Raw genomic sequence first — 17,788 nt, forward strand, 5'->3', positions numbered from 1 at the left:
CTCAGTAATCGCTTGCTTAAAGACACTGTATTTTCTGCTAATGGCCAAAATATCCCTAGAAAAAAAAAAAAAAAAAAAAAAAAAAAAAAAAAAAAAAAACCTACCGCCTGGCACCCCTGAGGAATAAGTACAGCAGAGCCCATGGGAGTGTACGGCTTTTCTTGCCCCACACAGCAACAGGCGAGAGGCATCACAGAGCGGCATGTATGTAGGAACACAGGCGTGGGCAGCGTTGTGATGGGCTGGGGTTTTGTTTACATGATTCGAGCTGAGCGTCGACGGTACTACCCTCTCCAGTTTCTGCCACGAACATACCAGGGGTCGAGTTCCCCCCATTGGGTATCCCCTTCTCCTTCCCTCCAGGACACAGCTCTCTCTTGTGCATCACAGAGCGGCATGTACAGCACAGTGTACACACAGGCGTGGGCAGCGGTGTGGTGGGCTCTGGTTTTGTTTACATGTTTCGAGCTGAGCGTTGACGGTGCTGCCCTCTCCAGTTTTTTTGTCACGAGCATACCAGGGATTGGGTTCCCTAACATCCTACCCCCCTCCCATTAGGTATCCCTCCCTCTTCCCTCCAGTGTACAACTCTCTTGTGCGAGCACCATATGACTGCGATTTTCCCGCAAATTATTTTCATGGTAATCAATCAAAACCGTGTGTGATAACAGCTATTTGGAGAAGTTCATCTTATCCCCCATATAAGTAAAAGAGTATCAGAAAGATGCTACCACACACACACACACACACACACACACACACACCATAATGATCCCTTCCATGCGCATCACCTATTATTACTCTCCCCTCCTGCTGAAACCACGCAGGCTGAAACGAAACTGAATAAGATGAAAAAGATATAAGAAAAAAAAAGCATTAGGGAGTAAAAGTGAAATCTGCACGAGCTGTTAAGCCGCCTGATGCTGTGAATGAATGAATGAATGAATGAATGCATGCATAAATGCCTCCCCCCTCCCTTCACACACACACACACACACACACACACACACACACTTTTTTCATGCCGCGAACGTACGTACATTCCACATGAATATTTTCCCCCCACTGCGTACTGTGTGTGTGTGTGTGTGTGTGTGTGTGTGTGTGTGTGTGTGTGCGCGCGCGCGCGCTAGCGCGCGCGCATTACTTGCCATGACAATAGAGTAGACAAAAAAGAATATAACAAAAGGTTATATTCCTTAATCCACCTTACATAAAGTATATATTTTAAAACATTGAATATTTATTACCTTGCATTTCTTGACTTCACTGAGTCTCGCTGAGAGACAAGGGAATGGCGAAGACCAAGAAGGGCGAGGAATCACCGTAAAAAAGTCACATTACGTATTTCCTTTTGGATGATTATCAACAATATTTAAAATAGAGCAGATTTCAAAAGGAGACCCGAATGTACGCCATAGTATTCAGAAAGTAGACGAAAGTTAGGTATTGTTTGTCACGACTGAGAAACATGTCAAGATTACTCATGTTATTCGGTATTCTCGTCTTCCTCCTCGTCTTCGTCGTCATCTTTACTAATCTTGCCCTCGTCCTCATTTTTGTCGCCTTGGTTATTCTTACCGTTCTTCTATTCCTCGTTCGCAGTCTTTTTTTTTGTCTTTATTTTTATCTTTCACTTCCTCCTTTTCGTGCTTATGGTCTCGTTTCCATTTCTGGTATTGCTTCTATTGTTTGTTCTTACTCTTGTCTTTCTTTTTTCTTTTCTTCTTCTCCTTCTTCTTTCTCTTCTTCTTCTTCTTCTTCTTCTTCTTCTTCTTCTTCTTCTTCTTCTTCTTCTTCTTCTTCTTCTTTCTTTCTTTCTTTTCTTCTTCTTCTTCTTCTTCTTCTTCTTCTTCTTCTTCTTCTTCTTCTTCTTCTTCTTCTTCTTCTTCTTCTTCTTCTTCTTCTTCTTCTCATCTTTTTTTTCATTTTTATCTCCTTTTCTCCTGTTGTTGTTATTGTTGTTGTTGTTGTTAATGGTGGTGGTGGTGGTGATGGTGATGGTGTTGCTGTTGTTGTTGTTGTTGTTGTTGTTGTTGTTGTTGTTGTTGTTGTTGTTGTTGTTAGTGGTGGATGTTGTTTGCATCGTTTTTTTTTCTTCTTGTTCTTCTTGTTCTTTGTTTTCTTTGTATTCTTTTTGTCATCGTCGCTGTACCTTTTCCATATTTTATCATCATCATCATCATCATCATCATGATCATCATCACTTTTCTTCCATGGCCAAGACTGTTGATTTGCATACTGTGTTTATATTGTTCAAAGTTTTATCCTCTTACCCTCGAGAAAGTTTTCCTGGGAGCTATAATTAGTTTTTGTCTCCAATCTCTCTCTCTCTCTCTCTCTCTCTCTCTCTCTCTCTCTCTCTCTCTCTCTCTCTCTCTCTCTCTCTCTCTCTCTCTCTCTCTCTCTCTCTCTCTCTCTCTCTCTCTCTCTCTCTCTCTCTCTCTGCTTTTAGGAATTAAAAAATAAGTAGTTAATTCAGAAAGTCGTCTTTTTCAATTGCATAAAATTTCATATTCTTTTGACGTTTCATTTTGAAGCTTTCGGTAAAGATACGCAGTCCATTTGGCAGATGTTGATTTTGGAGGTGTTTTGATATCAAAATGTTCCTTTTAAAAATATTTTAGTATATAGTACTAGTGGTTGATAACTTTGTGATATGTTAATGTTGTATAGAAACACGTTTCGCGAGTTTGCAATTACAATTAGGATCATTTACTTTATTTCAGCTTATATTCAGTTCCTTTATAGTGTATGACGGTAATACATAACTTCAAAACAATATGTTATCCAAGATTCCTCTTGAAATTCAGAGCACATTTCGTACTATTTTTTCTGTTATAGTTTTATGTACATGCATTTTTTTTTCTTGTCATAGGAAATAAAATTTTCTCTACTAATATAAATATTACATGTTATAAATATTAAAACGCACACAACACTCACGACTCTGGGTATTGCAAATATTTAAAGTTTTTGTATTTACAAGCCCATTTATTGCAATGTGACGAATAATTAAACTGAAAGTAATTATATATATATATATATATATATATATATATATATATATATATATATATATATATATATATATATATATATATATATATATATATATATATATATATATATATATATATATATATATATATATATATATATATATATATATATATATATATATATATATATATATATATATATATATATATGAAATTAAAGGCATTAGAGAATGCTCAGTTCTATAGTTTATAGACATTAGCATTTTATCTCATCATCCTGCTGCCAGCTGCATCACGCACTCAAAGACGATATCCAAGATTCCTGGTCAGAGCTCCAGTGTCATCTACTTTCAGGCTCCCCAAGATTTAGTGAATACCTCGAGTACTGACATGTCACGATCACACGTGGATATGGATACTTGGGCAGTGTGTGAGCTTTCAGATGTATTGCTTCATCCAGACGAGTTAGCAGCACAAGCATGAAGGAGGGTGGATCTCACAGCTGTTCGCTTTTGTTGAGATCCTTACCAAGAAGCGGTGACATCCAGAACCAACAGCAACTACGATATCTTTGTGGTCTGTGGAGCCTTTGTTTGTTGTTGTTTCGTTGTGTAAGAGGTTATAGGGAACATCCTGTGTCCTCGCAGTAACCACACGAAAAGACAGGTATCTTACTAGGAGTGGTCAGAGAGTTGTTGTTGTTGTTGTTGTTGTTGTTGTTGTTGTTGTTGTTGTTGTTATCAGAACCACAAACGGAGGAATGTGGATGTGTTGTATTACTGAACAACAATAAAGAAAGAAGAACAGATGAGTCAGGCCACCTTGGCAGAGATACTCAAAAGGGACTTTCATGTTTTGTGCCGTGAATACTTTTTATGGCTAGACTGAAGTGGTACTTATTATTTTCTAAGTATATCCTTGCTGTTGTTTTTAGGTTTGTACCGCTGAATGTTGGGAAGCTTTTCACTTATTATTATTTTATTTTCTTATTTGATCTTGTTATATATGTAATTGTGCTTTTTCGTTTTATTTTGTTGCAGCTGTTGTGCATATTTAACATTCTCAGCGTTTCAAGTGTGTTCTGTTTTCAGTGTTGTTTTTCATGTATCCATGTGTTCTTGCTTGGAGGAATTTGACACGTTTTATTTATGACATTTCGTGTTTTTCTTCAGTATTTATTCTTTCCTTTTTTGTTCATGTGTATGTTGTAACTCATGCAGTAAAGGATTTGTGGTGGTTCTGTTCATGATGCTTCATTTTTAGCTCTTTTTAGAATAGTCAAGCTGCATCACTTTCTTATGTGGATGTTTTGATATTTTCAGGAAAGGATGGCAGGTGGTGCCGCGGTGAACACTGCCAACACGTGCAGGAGGAAAGTGAGTACCTGCTTCATTACATCATGTGCACTCTGTTTGGAACTCGCTGTTAAACTTTTTTTTTTTCCATATCAACTGAAACCTGTCACTGTTGCCTGCCTTTCTCCTGTCTGCTTCCCACGAATCTATGAAGGAAAGAAAGGATGTGCTTCCATGGTATCGTGTCAGTAGTATTATCCATTGAAGGATTAGTTTAAGCCTTTTTCCAAAGCGTTGTTTTTCTCTCCCATTTTTGTGCCTTCCCAGGGTATATATATGAAAGAAGAAAGAATGTAAATTTAGTCTATAATGTTCATTGCAACATCTTACAGGGAAAAAGTCTTTAGTGGATTAACCGTAAATCTTTTTCTAAACTATAATTTTTGTATTTCAGTCTTCGTGTGCTTATTTTAGTGTATGCATAGAGGAAAGAAGGATACGAAATCATATATTTTCTATAATGGTGTCATCTTTTTGTTATAAATATTTACTTGGAGATTCAGTTGAAACCTAACAATTGGCTATCATTTTTCCGCTCATATATTTTTTTTCCGTATATATCTTTTGTATGTACGAATATGTGAGTGAAGAAAGGAAAGATGCAATTACAAAAAAACTTTCCACAATAACAGGAATATTCACTTGAGAACTTTTTAGGTAACAAATATCAGATCTTCTAATTTATCCGTTTATTTATCCTTTACTGTGTTTTACCGTTATGTAGATTAATAACATTTTGCACGTTATGATAAAGTGTGCTTGGAAACTATTACTGTAACACATTTCATTTAGTGTGAATTTGGTTCCCACAAAAAAAAAAAATAAATAAATAAATAAATAAAATAAAATGAAATAAAATAAAAATAGAATAAAATAAAAATCTTTCCTTCTATTTACATTTTCTTTGTTCAATGGGGAGTTTTCAGAACTAGTGGTTGTCACCAGGTGGCAGCACAGACACAAACTCTTCTTTCACATACAAGCAATATCAGATATACCTACAGTGTTATTCTATTTATATGAAGATGCAATAGGCTTATATAATATATTTTTCTATGTAATCCCTTCTAAGTAGTAACACAAGTAAAATGAAACTCTTTTCATGAACAAATGTATATAATTTGTTTTTTTTTGTGAATCGGCATTTAGATTTATTTGGTCATCTTAAGATTTCCAAATGAATACACTCTTGATTGGAAACGTCTTAATCTAGACGACAGTAAACATAAAGGCAACATGTCTGTGACAGTCAAAAGTCCAAATTACATAGATCTCCTTCCTAGTTTATGGAAACGGCAATTTTAATAAAAAAATTGGCAACTCGAGTGTCCTGGCGATAGTAATGCTGTATCTCTAACCAAAACAAACACCTGACTCGGCCGCGCTGGTTGAACTTAAGAAACACGTTGTCGGACATGAAGTTGAATGTTGCTGCGGTGCCCATCTCCACTACGCCCTAAGCAATGGATTACGGCAGCTGGACACTACAGCAGCAGCAGGATCGCCTGAGAGATGTTTGTTTTGGTTCTCGATTACTTTGCCTTGTCGCTCGCTTCGTGAGAGTGATGCTAAAATACCCAGAAAAAGAAAAAAAAAAAAAAAAACGAGCCATATATCACGATGTTACTGAGTAGGTTGTGTCATACTATATAGTACAGTGTGATTTTATTTACTTTTTTTCAAAGTCCAAATCAATAGTTTTTATACTTGTAATATGATTTATTTAGAAAATGTTAGCAGTTTAATCGATAATCACAAAAAAAAAAAAAAATAATAATAATTTGACCACATTCTCTCAATATTATCCATACCGGATATTGAAAAGTCGATACGTCATTTCAATAGTATCATGATGATCAGTGTTCTATGCATCTTTACGCACCTGGGATTTACTACAACAATATTTTAGCTCTCTTTCCTACTGTTAGATGAGCAGCAACGACATCTAGTGATTTAGTTCCGAAAACTCCCTATTGGTATTGATATTATTTTTTAACTGATTTCCCGGGAAGCCTTACCACCTTGATATTTGTGACCTAACCTAAGGTAACTTTTTAGCGTCATAACCTTTGTTGCAGCTTTATTCAAGTAAAATCAAGGAGAGGAAAGCTTGTATTGTTCTGTGAAGTGTTGTTATTTGTCTGTGTGTGTGTTGATTGTCACCTTGAAAAGTCAAGGTGACGTGGGCCTTGATGACTAGAGCCGGCCCACACTATTTGTCTCCCTTTTTTTAGAGGCGAATGAAAGAAAATTTATGATTTTCTTTATCATTTAGTAACGTATTGAATATCTATGGAGGGATTATTCCCTTACCAGAGCGAGGTGGTTCTATTTTTGTTACCGCACATCTGTACACCCCACCGCTCCCGCCTGGCCCTGGAGGGTACAACGATGATTTGGCCAGGAGCACCTTTTGGTGTCCATCGCATATAAAAGTTTCGATTTCAGTTTCGGAAACACTTCTTGGTTGTTAACTTTTGAAGGCGTATCTTTCTTATTTTATGTAATTTCTTCGTCAGACTCATCTTTTTTGCTGTATTTTGCATATTTCGACTTATCGACATGTGGGCGAAGGTTTCTGCCTCGCAACTCTTGCAACTATCGCCTCATCACTACAGATCGAGCTGGAGGGCGCAAAATGCGCGAATTATTTGCCATAACTCACTTCATATACGGGATAGCCAGTCTTGGTTGACACCATCAGACTCAGACACTTTTTTTTTTTCTTTTTGTCTTGAGGGTTTAACACAGTCCTCTGATTTTGTGTTTGTCTTGTCGGATGCAGCAGCGGCGGGATCTTTTTCCTTCCTCGCGGCCAGACGACGAGGACTGGCTTTTTGCTGCTCCTCCTGACACACTCACAATTTACCGGTGAGTGACGGGGACGGAGCTGTTTTTGTAGCGCAGTGTACGTCCTTCCATTTTTAGGTTTACATTTAAGTGACGCCTGTCATGCTTGCCTATGTTATTCCATGCATGTAAGGTAAGGCTGCTTGACAAAGTGTCTGACTCACTGCAGACACTTGCTTTATGCTGTACTGTAATAAACAAGTAATTTCTCAATGTAAAGGAAACAGTGAGTCACAAAAGTGCCTCTCAATACGATGTGGTAATAAAAAGTAGAATATGAAATAAATAGATAATAAATAAGTAAATAAATAAATAAATAAATAAATGGATGAATTAATGCATACCCTAGAGAACATTTCATACCTACTGAGCTTACCATAGCAAATACACTGATATGCTACAAAAAATGCACACAAGTATATGAAGATGGAAAAAAATGGGGGAAGTCTGTCTTGTGTTGTTATTTCTATGGTTACTGCTCTTCTGAATTTGCCATCAGCATGCGTCTCTCCTTCCCCACGCTGACGCTACACAAGACTTTCACCTTTATTCCGTTCCCTTTCAGTAGTCCAGGAGTTAAGCAATATCTTCATTCTTTCATCCCCTTCATTGGTAAACTCTGGAATTCTCTGCCTGTTTCTGTTTTCTTCCTGTGACTAGTTGTTTTAAGAGTACTGAGGCACTTCCAGAAACATATTTAGATTTTTTATTGTTGACTTTTTTTTTGTCTGTATGTATGGAAGCGGCAACTGAAAAGATATTTTTTTGTTCCTCTGTTTGCCATTCACCAAGAAGATATGAGAGTGTGAGTATAAGTAGTGGCTATATGCAAATGTTAGAATACCATTTTATACTGACTCTAAATTAAACATGTGTTGCATTGTTTACTGCAGTGTTTCAAGTTGAGCCGTCTAGTATCTTTTGCATCTAATTGATTTTTGTGTTCGGCTATTTGAATTTTTATTTCCAAATGAAGTTCCATGTTTTTAAGAAGCATAAAGGGTTGGAGGAAAAAAAAGCTTTCCTGAGTTGTAATAGATGAATGTTAATAGCAGTAGTAGTAGTAGTAGTAGTAGTAGTAAAGAGCAGGATTATCAGCTGCAGTGACACCAATTCAGTTTTCCTATTATTTATATTTTCTTACTATTATTCCACACCTTGTCAATCCACGCAAGGGAAAAAAAAAAGAAAAAAAAAAGAAAACATATTAAAAAAGTGAGAGGCAAGACCAGCAAGTGAAACACGCCCTGCCTTCTCCATAGACTTCACGTGTTTACTGCCGCGCTTCCTGCCTGATAATTATACAGTCTTACGCTGGAGGCGCTTAATGTGGTGCATTTGTATGAAAGAATTTACTTTTTGCCATGAATATTTCTCTCTCTCTCTCTCTCTCTCTCTCTCTCTCTCTCTCTCTCTCTCTCTCTCTCTCTCTCTCTCTCTCTCTCTCTCTCTCTCTCTCTCTCTCTCTCTCTGTCTCCAGAGGAATACAAAGGAATGCAACGGAATTCCAAACCTTGAGGTATTGACGAGGCTGTTTGGATAATTATTGTACATTAACTATTATTGGGAGATACAGGATAGTACAGAAGGTTCCTCCCCACCAATCCCTCCAGCAGAAGCTGACAAGATACAGGAATTAATACCACGTGGTATAGAAAAACCACATAGAACTTGAGAGAATAGTGAGGGAAAGAGTTGTGGTCTGTCTACTTTTGTTTGTGAGGGAGAGTGTAAATGCATGATAGTTGTGTGATGTGGTGTGTGCGTAGCGCAGGTGAAGGCACAGTTTGGTTGTTGAGGGGTGGTGCAGCATCCTTGCGTTGCGCTTTCCAGGGAGGCGGCAGTCAATCAGGCCACAGCTTCGGTCACTGGGTCTGTGTACCTTCCATTTAGGGTCTGCATACACAGGTTATCCCCTGCAACTTTGACCTCTAGTACTTAAAATCACAAAGTTGATCAATAACAGGAGAATGCGGACGAAGAAAATGAGGATTACATGTGATTACAATGGATAACCAAAATAGAAACACTTCCACAGGTCTTTACATATCGCTTTGGAATTAATTTAGATTAACTACCATTTAGTAAAGTAAGCTAGAGCAGTGTATGACTTCTGCCAAACTGACACGCCCTTGTGCTTGTGCTGGCGTGGGAAAACCATCGTGCAGTGTGGGAAAAACTGACTGCATTTTGATTGGAAAGAATGAAGTGAGATTTTATCATTATTCCTATGCAAAAAAAAAAAAAAAAAGAGGAGGAGGAGGAAGAGGAGGAGGAGGTGGTGGTTGTGGTGGTGGTGGTGGTGGTGGTGGACGTGGTGGTGGTGGTGTTGGTGGTAGAGTTCATAATTTTTCTGTTCCTCCTCCTTAGGGTGAATTGTAGATTTTTTTCACTCTTCTCAAAATTGCACAAGTTTTTCTTTCTTATTGCACAAAATTAAGAAAAAAAATCAATATTTCCGAAAAGACGGTATTCAAATTTAAGAGAAAGAAAGCTTTTTCACTTGTCTTATTCATTGTGACGTAACATTCTGAGGTAATTTGTGCGCCCACAGGCACAGACAAAGGGGTGTTTGAAGTGGACGCTTTTACTAATGCCTTTATTACCCTCTAGTGCAGTGGTTTTCAACTCCTTTCAGGCCACGGGCCACTAACAAAAACAAAAAGAAAATGTGGACCCCTTCAATTTTGGTTTGGGTTGTAATATACCATCTTTTGTCGTCAACTGCACACACTGACATAGCACACCACACTCCATAATAAATGACCACAAATCAAATTACATGCCCATACCTGTAAAAGAGATTGGACAAATAATACAACTAATCAACACCGAACTGCAGACTACATCACCTGTATCACCAGTTGAGAACCATTTCTCTAGTGTGATTGTTTTATGTAATTTAAAAGGACTCTTGAGAACTCTTCGGGACTGAATGTAATGCAGGTCTTGCGAGTGATGCTCGTCAGAGAGAAGCATGTGTTCTTAAAAATTTCAGTACTTTTTTTTTTCTGTGCGTTGAGTTAGGTATTCATTCACTTTTATGATCAAGTGTCATCTGACTACCACTTAATGCTTCCTTGAACTGCCTTACTACGGTTCTTTTCATGGATAAAAATTCCAAATAACGTGTTACATTTCATTGGTGGCATGATTTCCCTTTAAAATGAATGCAAAGCAATCAATGTGGCACGTTCCATATCCATTATTGTGTCACTTTATTATGCATACAAACACTCCTATTAACGTATCACATCCCGCCCCTGGTGTGATTCCCCTCACCATGAATACAAAGCAATCCAAACGCTACAGTTCACCCCTGCTCATGAAACACACGCTCTGATACAACTAGGCTTTTCACTTACTTTCAGCCCTTGTTTTCTCTTTAATAGTGCGAGAGTTGACTGGCCTCTTCACTCTTTGATCCCTTTCATAGTTAAACTCCGTAATTCTCCCTGATTTTTTATCTGACTTCCCGAACTTGTTATGACTTGAACTGATCATATATGTTTACTCACCTCCGTATGACTTGAGTTGCTATAAGAGACGAGTATCAAGACACCTTCCTAACTAAATGAACCAACCTGATTTAACTCTCTTTTCCATCCACTCTTTACCATGCGGAAATTAAGTGGTATTGTAAACTGTAACCAAATTGTTACCCTTATGATCTATTCTAGACTCTAATAAGTGATCTGGAGACTATGATAATAACACGCTCCCTCCACTGCACACCAGCTGTCCGTAATGTATCATGTCCAGTGGCTGTTAATATAAACTGACGCTCTATTAACCTGTCATCACTAATCAGTAATCATTCACGCACAAGCTCATCCTCGTCACCACAATATCACCATCACCGTCACCATCACCACAGCTTACACTCCACTCCACCATGATTCTGTCCCATACCTCACCCCCGCCACCACTAATCATTCCTAATTAATCTCCTGTCCCTCACCACCACCACCACCACCACAACTCACTCACAACTTCTCCCATTTTCAGGAATTCCTTTCTTCTCTTCCCTCGCTCCACCATCCTTCATCCTCTCTCACTTACGTTCCATCCTTCCTTTTGTCGACATATTGCTTGCAACAGACGCCCCTCCTCTTCCTCCCCCTCCTCCTCCCGTCCCGTAGTATTAGCAGGGCCTTGTCTCCCCTTATAAGCAGGGAGCTGTGGGAGGAACTGGAGGGATGCTTAGTGGAACATGTCGAAATAGCGTTGCCTAGCCGCCGCCGAGTATAGGAGTGTATTGAGGGTGCATTATCTCGGTACAGTGGCGGTGAACGGGGAGATGGATCGGTGAGTATGTTCAGGCGCAGATAGAGAAATGTGTTGTTGGTCTGACGAATTGATTAATGAATAGGTATCTGGTTGAACAGGTAGAGTTATAGATAGATGGCTGGATGGGTAAATGGTTAAATAGATCGACTGGCTGATAAATAGATATATAGATGGACAGATGGATGGATAGATAGATTGATAGATAAATGAATAAATGAATAAGTATTTAATTAGATATAAAAATAAATAGATGGGTAGATAAACAGTTCAGTAAGTAGAAAATAGATTAGGTAAATAGACAGACAGACAGAGAGACAGACAGATAGACAGACAGACATACTGAATTAACGTGTCGTGTTCTGAGATATTGCAAGGAATTGGTTTATAAATGGTACAGTAAAACTCACAAACATTTTCATATTTTAATTAGTAACTACTAATTATTTACATTTCTTAAAATTCAAAATTTCTCACTCACATTCATCTTTAAATCATTGAAAGTTATTAGGTGTTACCTTATATCTCTTCAACATATTCACTGATCAACGCAATCATCGTGCAAAACACAGACAATATCACATGCACAAACACAACAAATATTCAGTCGGCGCCATTAATGTTCAGTGAGAAAAACACACATGATATCAGCAACACATCAATCACTATAAACATTCCATTTCTTCTTTCTTCTGACTTATTTTATCTTCACTTCTTTCTTTTTCCTTATTTTGTTTTCTTTCGTCTTTTCTTCGTTTTTTTTTTTTTTTTGACAGTGTAATATATATTGTGGTATGGGGGTCACCACAAACGATAATTCTTCAAATTAGATTGATGTAAGTAGTGGCGTTCCTCAGTGTTCAATCTTAGGACCGATCCTCTTCATAATATATATCAATGACATAGACGAAGGAATCAGAAGTAAACTGTCAAAATTGACAGATACTAAAATTGCTAACAAGACTGACACCAAACCAACGTCAAATTTTGCAAAATGATGTATACACTCTCATTGAATGGTGTGAAACGTGGCTTATAACTTTGATTTTGATAAATGCCACGTATTGAATATAGGAAATAGCAATCTGCTGGAAAATTATAAAAAGTAATCCCCCATCAATAGTTTGGATCCTGAGAAAGATCTGGGAGTTTTAGTGACAGCAGATCTTAAACCAAGCAAACACTGCACCGAAGTCATTAAAATTGCCTATAAATTAATAGTTTTCATTAAGAAGATCTTTCACCTTCAAATCTGAAAAAAAAAAATTGGCCTTGTACAACTCACTTGTACCTCCTCATCTTGAATATAATGTACAGTTTTTGTCATCCTACTACAGAAGGAATATTGAGAAATCAGAAAAAAAGACAATACGAAGTAGAGTAACGAAAATTACTTGAAAGCTTCGCAATTAACCCTACAAGGAACGTCTTAAAGAACGAGATCTATTCTCCCTATCCAAACGCAGGCTAAGAGGGAATCTGATATTGCTTTACTAAACTTTTAAGGGTTTCACAAATATGAGACCCGAATTCTTCCTAAGACTCAACATGTCTAATGTTACAAGAAACAATAGCAAATAATAGGTAAGCGATTTCAAACAAATGAAGCCAAACATTTTACTTCAATCGTGTCATAAATATGTGGAATTGTGTTCCATCAAGCGTCGTTAACTCAGGTACTGTACACTCATTGAAAACCTGTCTTGACAAGTATGTAGACACTAATTCCCGGTTGTCATTGTTCATGTCTGAATAACGAACACGTTCACTCCGTACTGTCCGTGCTGGCATGTAGATTGTATGTGGTAGAAGTAGTCCTCCTCTCTTTCTTAGTTTCCTCTCACATTCCATGTTGTTTTTTATTTCTATACAACATGGTACCATTTCCTTTCTCAGGTGAGCCTTGCCTGGAGGGATAGGGGGTGGGGGATGGAAGGACCCTTCTTCTGTGCTATCCTTTGCCTACCACTAATAGAGTAGAATACCCAAACACCACCTAAACAGTCACCCAAACAGACTTGTAAGAACCTCTTGGTCTGTTGCTGTTTGGACTTTTTTTTTTCCTGCAAAACAAATAGATTCTGTACATAAGTAAGAGAGAAAAAAAAAAACAGTAGAAAATATAGATGTAAATGCCAATGACACCGTGCATTGCTTAAAAAAATAAAGAAAAAAACAAGGTCTCCATCGTTACAAATACTGAACTATCAAAACTTACAACTTACAAGATACGACACGGAAATAAAAGGACACAAACCCGCTACACTACAATGATGGTGCTGGTGACGATGATGACGGTAATGATAATAATTATAATGGTAATAATAATAGTAATAATGATTATAATATATAATAATATATAATAATAATAATAATAATAATAATAATAATAATAATAATAATAATAATAACAACAACAACAGTACCACTTCACTACGTATCGCCTCACGCGGGGAGCAGGGGTGGGAGGGGCACAGGTCTTTCTTCTTTTTCATGCAGTATTCTTTTTTTTATACCTATGAAGCATAAACACACTTGCAGCCTCCGCTGGTCCCCCTACCCTCTCTCTCTTAATCCCTCCCGACGCCGCCCTTCCTCCCAGTCGGAAGCTTTCATCCTGCTGATAGGTAGTAAAGCCTGTGTGAAGAAGTGAGTGCTTCACCAGCTTTTTCAATGACATAATTTGATTGATGTCTATGTTGAGAGTGGACGTGAATTACGAATAAAGCAATCCGTGGTTCTCTGGGCTGAGTCATTCTCGTGCTGCAGGATGGACAGGTGTAATGTTGTGTTGTTGTTATTGTTGTTGGTGATGGTGCAGCACAGGGGAGGGTTCCAGGAGGCGACTCCAGACACAAGGAATGCCCGCCTCTGTAAAGTTCTCTGATCTCACCTACTGCTATTTGCACTCCACGACATACTCCCACAAGTCAACAATTATCTAATTATCACTGTGGGCATGAACGCTCACTTTAGAATCAGCAGCAGTTTTTCTTATTGAACTTTTGGTGCTGCATGAACAGTGGAGGGGAAATCATGTGTTCAAATATATCTTGTTTACCGTTGGGGTTTCATGGCGTAGTGACAGTCTTGGGAACCCAGTGTGTGTGGGATGCCAGCGGTCATATCCCATAGAAAATGAAATAAATAAATAACGTAATGAAATTAATTCACATCATAATTCTTTAATACATACTGGCGTGAACATTAGATGGGGAAATAGACCAACTTTACAAAAAAGATGGGGAAGATGGGGAAATAGACCAACTTAAAAAAAAAGAAAAAGGGCCCTCGTGGCCCAGTGGGTAGAGTGATGCACTTGGAGTTTGGCGTGAGGGAAGTGAGGGGCGCGTAGGTTCGAACCCCCCTCTCGGAACTCACAAAAACCTTCAAAGAGCATCCCTCCATCACCATGTGTGCCTCAAACACACAGGTACGGTGATGGAGCTGCCCACGGGGAGGAGGGGAGGTGAGTGCGCAGCACCTCCCTACCCCTCCCCAGGGGAGGAAGGCACCGCCTTACCGCCCCCGGGAGAGCAAGGGAGGTGAGTGCACAGCGCTTCCCTTCTCTCCCCTACCTAACCCTGGCAAGTCTACGGACTACCAGGCAAAAAATAATAAAAACAAAAAAAAAAACATAAAATAAAAAAAAAAACAAAAAATAAAAAAAATAAAGGTAAGTGCATAGCACTTCCCTTCTCTCCACCTAACAGGAAAAAAATAAATAAAAAAAACATAAAGGTGAGTGCATAGCACTTCCCTTCTCTCCCAACCTACCAGGCAAAAGATAGAAAAAAAAAAATAATAATAATAAAAATTAAGGTGAGTTCATAGCAGTTCCCTTCTCTCCCAACCTTCCACGCAAAAAAAAATTAGATAAATAAATAAATAAATGAAATAAAATAAAATAAATAAATAAAACAAATAAGTAAATAAATGAATAAAATAAAAATAAAAGCCACCCTACCACCTCGGACCTCGGGAGAGCAAGAGAGGTGAGTGCACAGCACTTCCCTTCTCTCCCCAAGTCTACGGACTACCACACCAAAAAGATTAAAATATATATAGGTATAAAGAAAAAAAAAAAAAAATAGAAAATAAAATAAAATAAATAAATAAGATTAAATTAACAAAAAAATAAATAAAGTAAAAACCAAAAAACTCCTACTCCCCCCGTCAATAAAAGTGACTGAGTCTGGCAATCAACAATAAATAATAAAAATAAATCAATACCAACCTGACTGATCCTGACAACTCCAAAGACCACCACCCCACCTGTGAAGCACGGGAGGTGAGTGTGCAGCACCTCCCTACCCTTCCGAGTCTCCCAGTTTGACTTTGACCAACAATCTGACTCATTCTAGCAACTCCAACTGTACAGACCACCACCAGTACTCCAGTACTCCCCACCCTGGCAACTGATCCTGGCAAGGTGAGTGCGTAGCACTTCCCGTGACTCATCCTGGCAACTCTAAAGACCCACCATACTGACTGACCCTGGGAAGCACGGGAGGTGAGTGTGCAGCACCTCCCTACCCTTCCCAGTCTCCCATCAATCTGACTCATCCTACCAACTCCAAACAGCAACTCCAACTGTACAGACCACCACCACCACCACCCCTCTGATCTTGGCAAGGTGAGTGCGTAGCACTTCCCTTGTCTGACCCTGACTGACTGACCCTGGCAGCTCAAAAAAACAAACAACCTGCCTGATTTACAGATATGTAATCACCAAACTGACTGGCCCTGGGGAGCATGTGAGGTGAGTGTGCAGCACCTCCCTACACTTCCCAGTCTCCCAGTTTGACCTTACTCATCCTGGCAACTTCTAAGAGCAACTCTCTGACACTGTGACTCTGATCCCTACATCCCTACATCTTACCCTGTCCAGGGTAGGTGAGTGCGTAGCACTTCCCTACCACCAGCCTGACTGACCCTGGCAACTCTAAAAACAACCATCCTGACTGACTTACAAATCTTACTCTAATCTGGCAACAGACCACCAAATTGACTGACCGTGGGGAGCATGGGAGGTGAGTGTGCAGCACCTCCCTACCCTTCCCAGTCTCCCAGTTTGACTTCCACCACCAATGTGACTCATCCTACCAGCTCCAAATCTACCACCACCACCACTCCTCTGATTGTGGCAAGGTGAGTGCGTAGCACTTCCCTGGGCTTGACTGACTGACCCTGGCAACTCCAAAAATAACCAACCTGACAGATGTTACAAATGTAACCTGGGAAGCATGGGAGGTGAGTGTGCAGCACCTCCCTACCCTTCCCAGTCTTCCACCAACCTGACTTGAATTATGACTGGGGAGCAGGGGAGGTGAGTGTGCAGCACCTCCCTACCCTTCCCAGTCTTCCACCAACCTGACTTGAATTATGACTGGGGAGCAGGGGAGGTGAGTGTGCAGCACCTCCTACTTTCTCCACTCTGTCTACCCTACCACCTACCAACTCAGACCATCAAACTGACTGTCTTAGAACAAGAAGAGGAAGCAACGCCATCAGAGGAAGAAGAAGCAGCAGCAGCAGCAGCAGCAGCAGCAGCAGCAGCATTACCGCCATCAGAGGAAGAAATCAAGAAAAAGAAGCAGAGAAAAAGAACTACCACCACTGCTCTCAGAGGAAGAAGCAGCAGCGTCACCGCCATCAGAGGAAGAAATATATATATGTAAACTACGACTGGTCAAATCTCCGCTGGCGCCAGGCAAAGTTCGACCTGTGATAGGCTGTGTTTAGAGAGAGAGAGAGAAAAAAAAGAATTCCTTGAAAGGAAACTACGCTAACTCAGGGGAGTCAGTTAGGGGACTGACTGTGAAAGTGCCAGGCAAAGCTGCTGCTTCAGACATGCACACTTCAACTTCAACAATGCATGCGAGAATGTTGCTGTATTATTCCTCCTATTCCTTCTTCTTTTTCTTCTCCTGCAGAAGACTGTCTTATTACTACGTAATTTTTTTTCTCATAATTTATTGAATGTTATTCTATTTATTTCTTTTTTTCAGTATTTCCACCTTTTCTAAATCCATCCATCCTTTAAATTAAATAAATTTAATAAATTTTTGTCCACTTGAGCCTTGGACAACTGATTACAAAAGAATTACATGAATATTTGACTTTTTTTCTTTGGTCTTAAAACGCCACATCTCAAACACATGAGGCGCGGGTTGCGTTTGAGTGTACTGTAATATACCAATATAATACATGAATTTGTAATACTTTAATCACAATTTATATCTTTTCATACTAAGCAGTATGGCAACTTACTTCTTCCTCATGACACTGGTC

The 17,788-nt window shown here is 39.0% G+C and overlaps 1 protein-coding gene across 6 annotated transcripts in view; it reads left to right on the top strand.

Annotated features, from left to right (window-relative positions):
- The window catches only part of LOC135101304 (circumsporozoite protein-like), a 142,742-nt gene that overhangs the window by 14,436 nt on the left and 110,518 nt on the right, over positions 1-17,788 (top strand). For 5 of the 6 annotated variants that reach the window (XM_064005103.1, XM_064005107.1, XM_064005106.1 and 2 more), the window contains exon 2: positions 4,325-4,378. In XM_064005103.1, coding sequence (XP_063861173.1) covers positions 4,325-4,378 — 54 coding nt within the window. Of the gene's footprint in view, positions 1-3,294; positions 3,579-4,324; positions 4,379-17,788 lie in introns of those variants that run through there. The other variant, XM_064005108.1, reaches the window with a different exon arrangement.

Source organism: Scylla paramamosain, chromosome 6 (genome assembly GCF_035594125.1).
Source record: "Scylla paramamosain isolate STU-SP2022 chromosome 6, ASM3559412v1, whole genome shotgun sequence".
Lineage (NCBI taxonomy): Eukaryota > Metazoa > Arthropoda > Malacostraca > Decapoda > Portunidae > Scylla > Scylla paramamosain.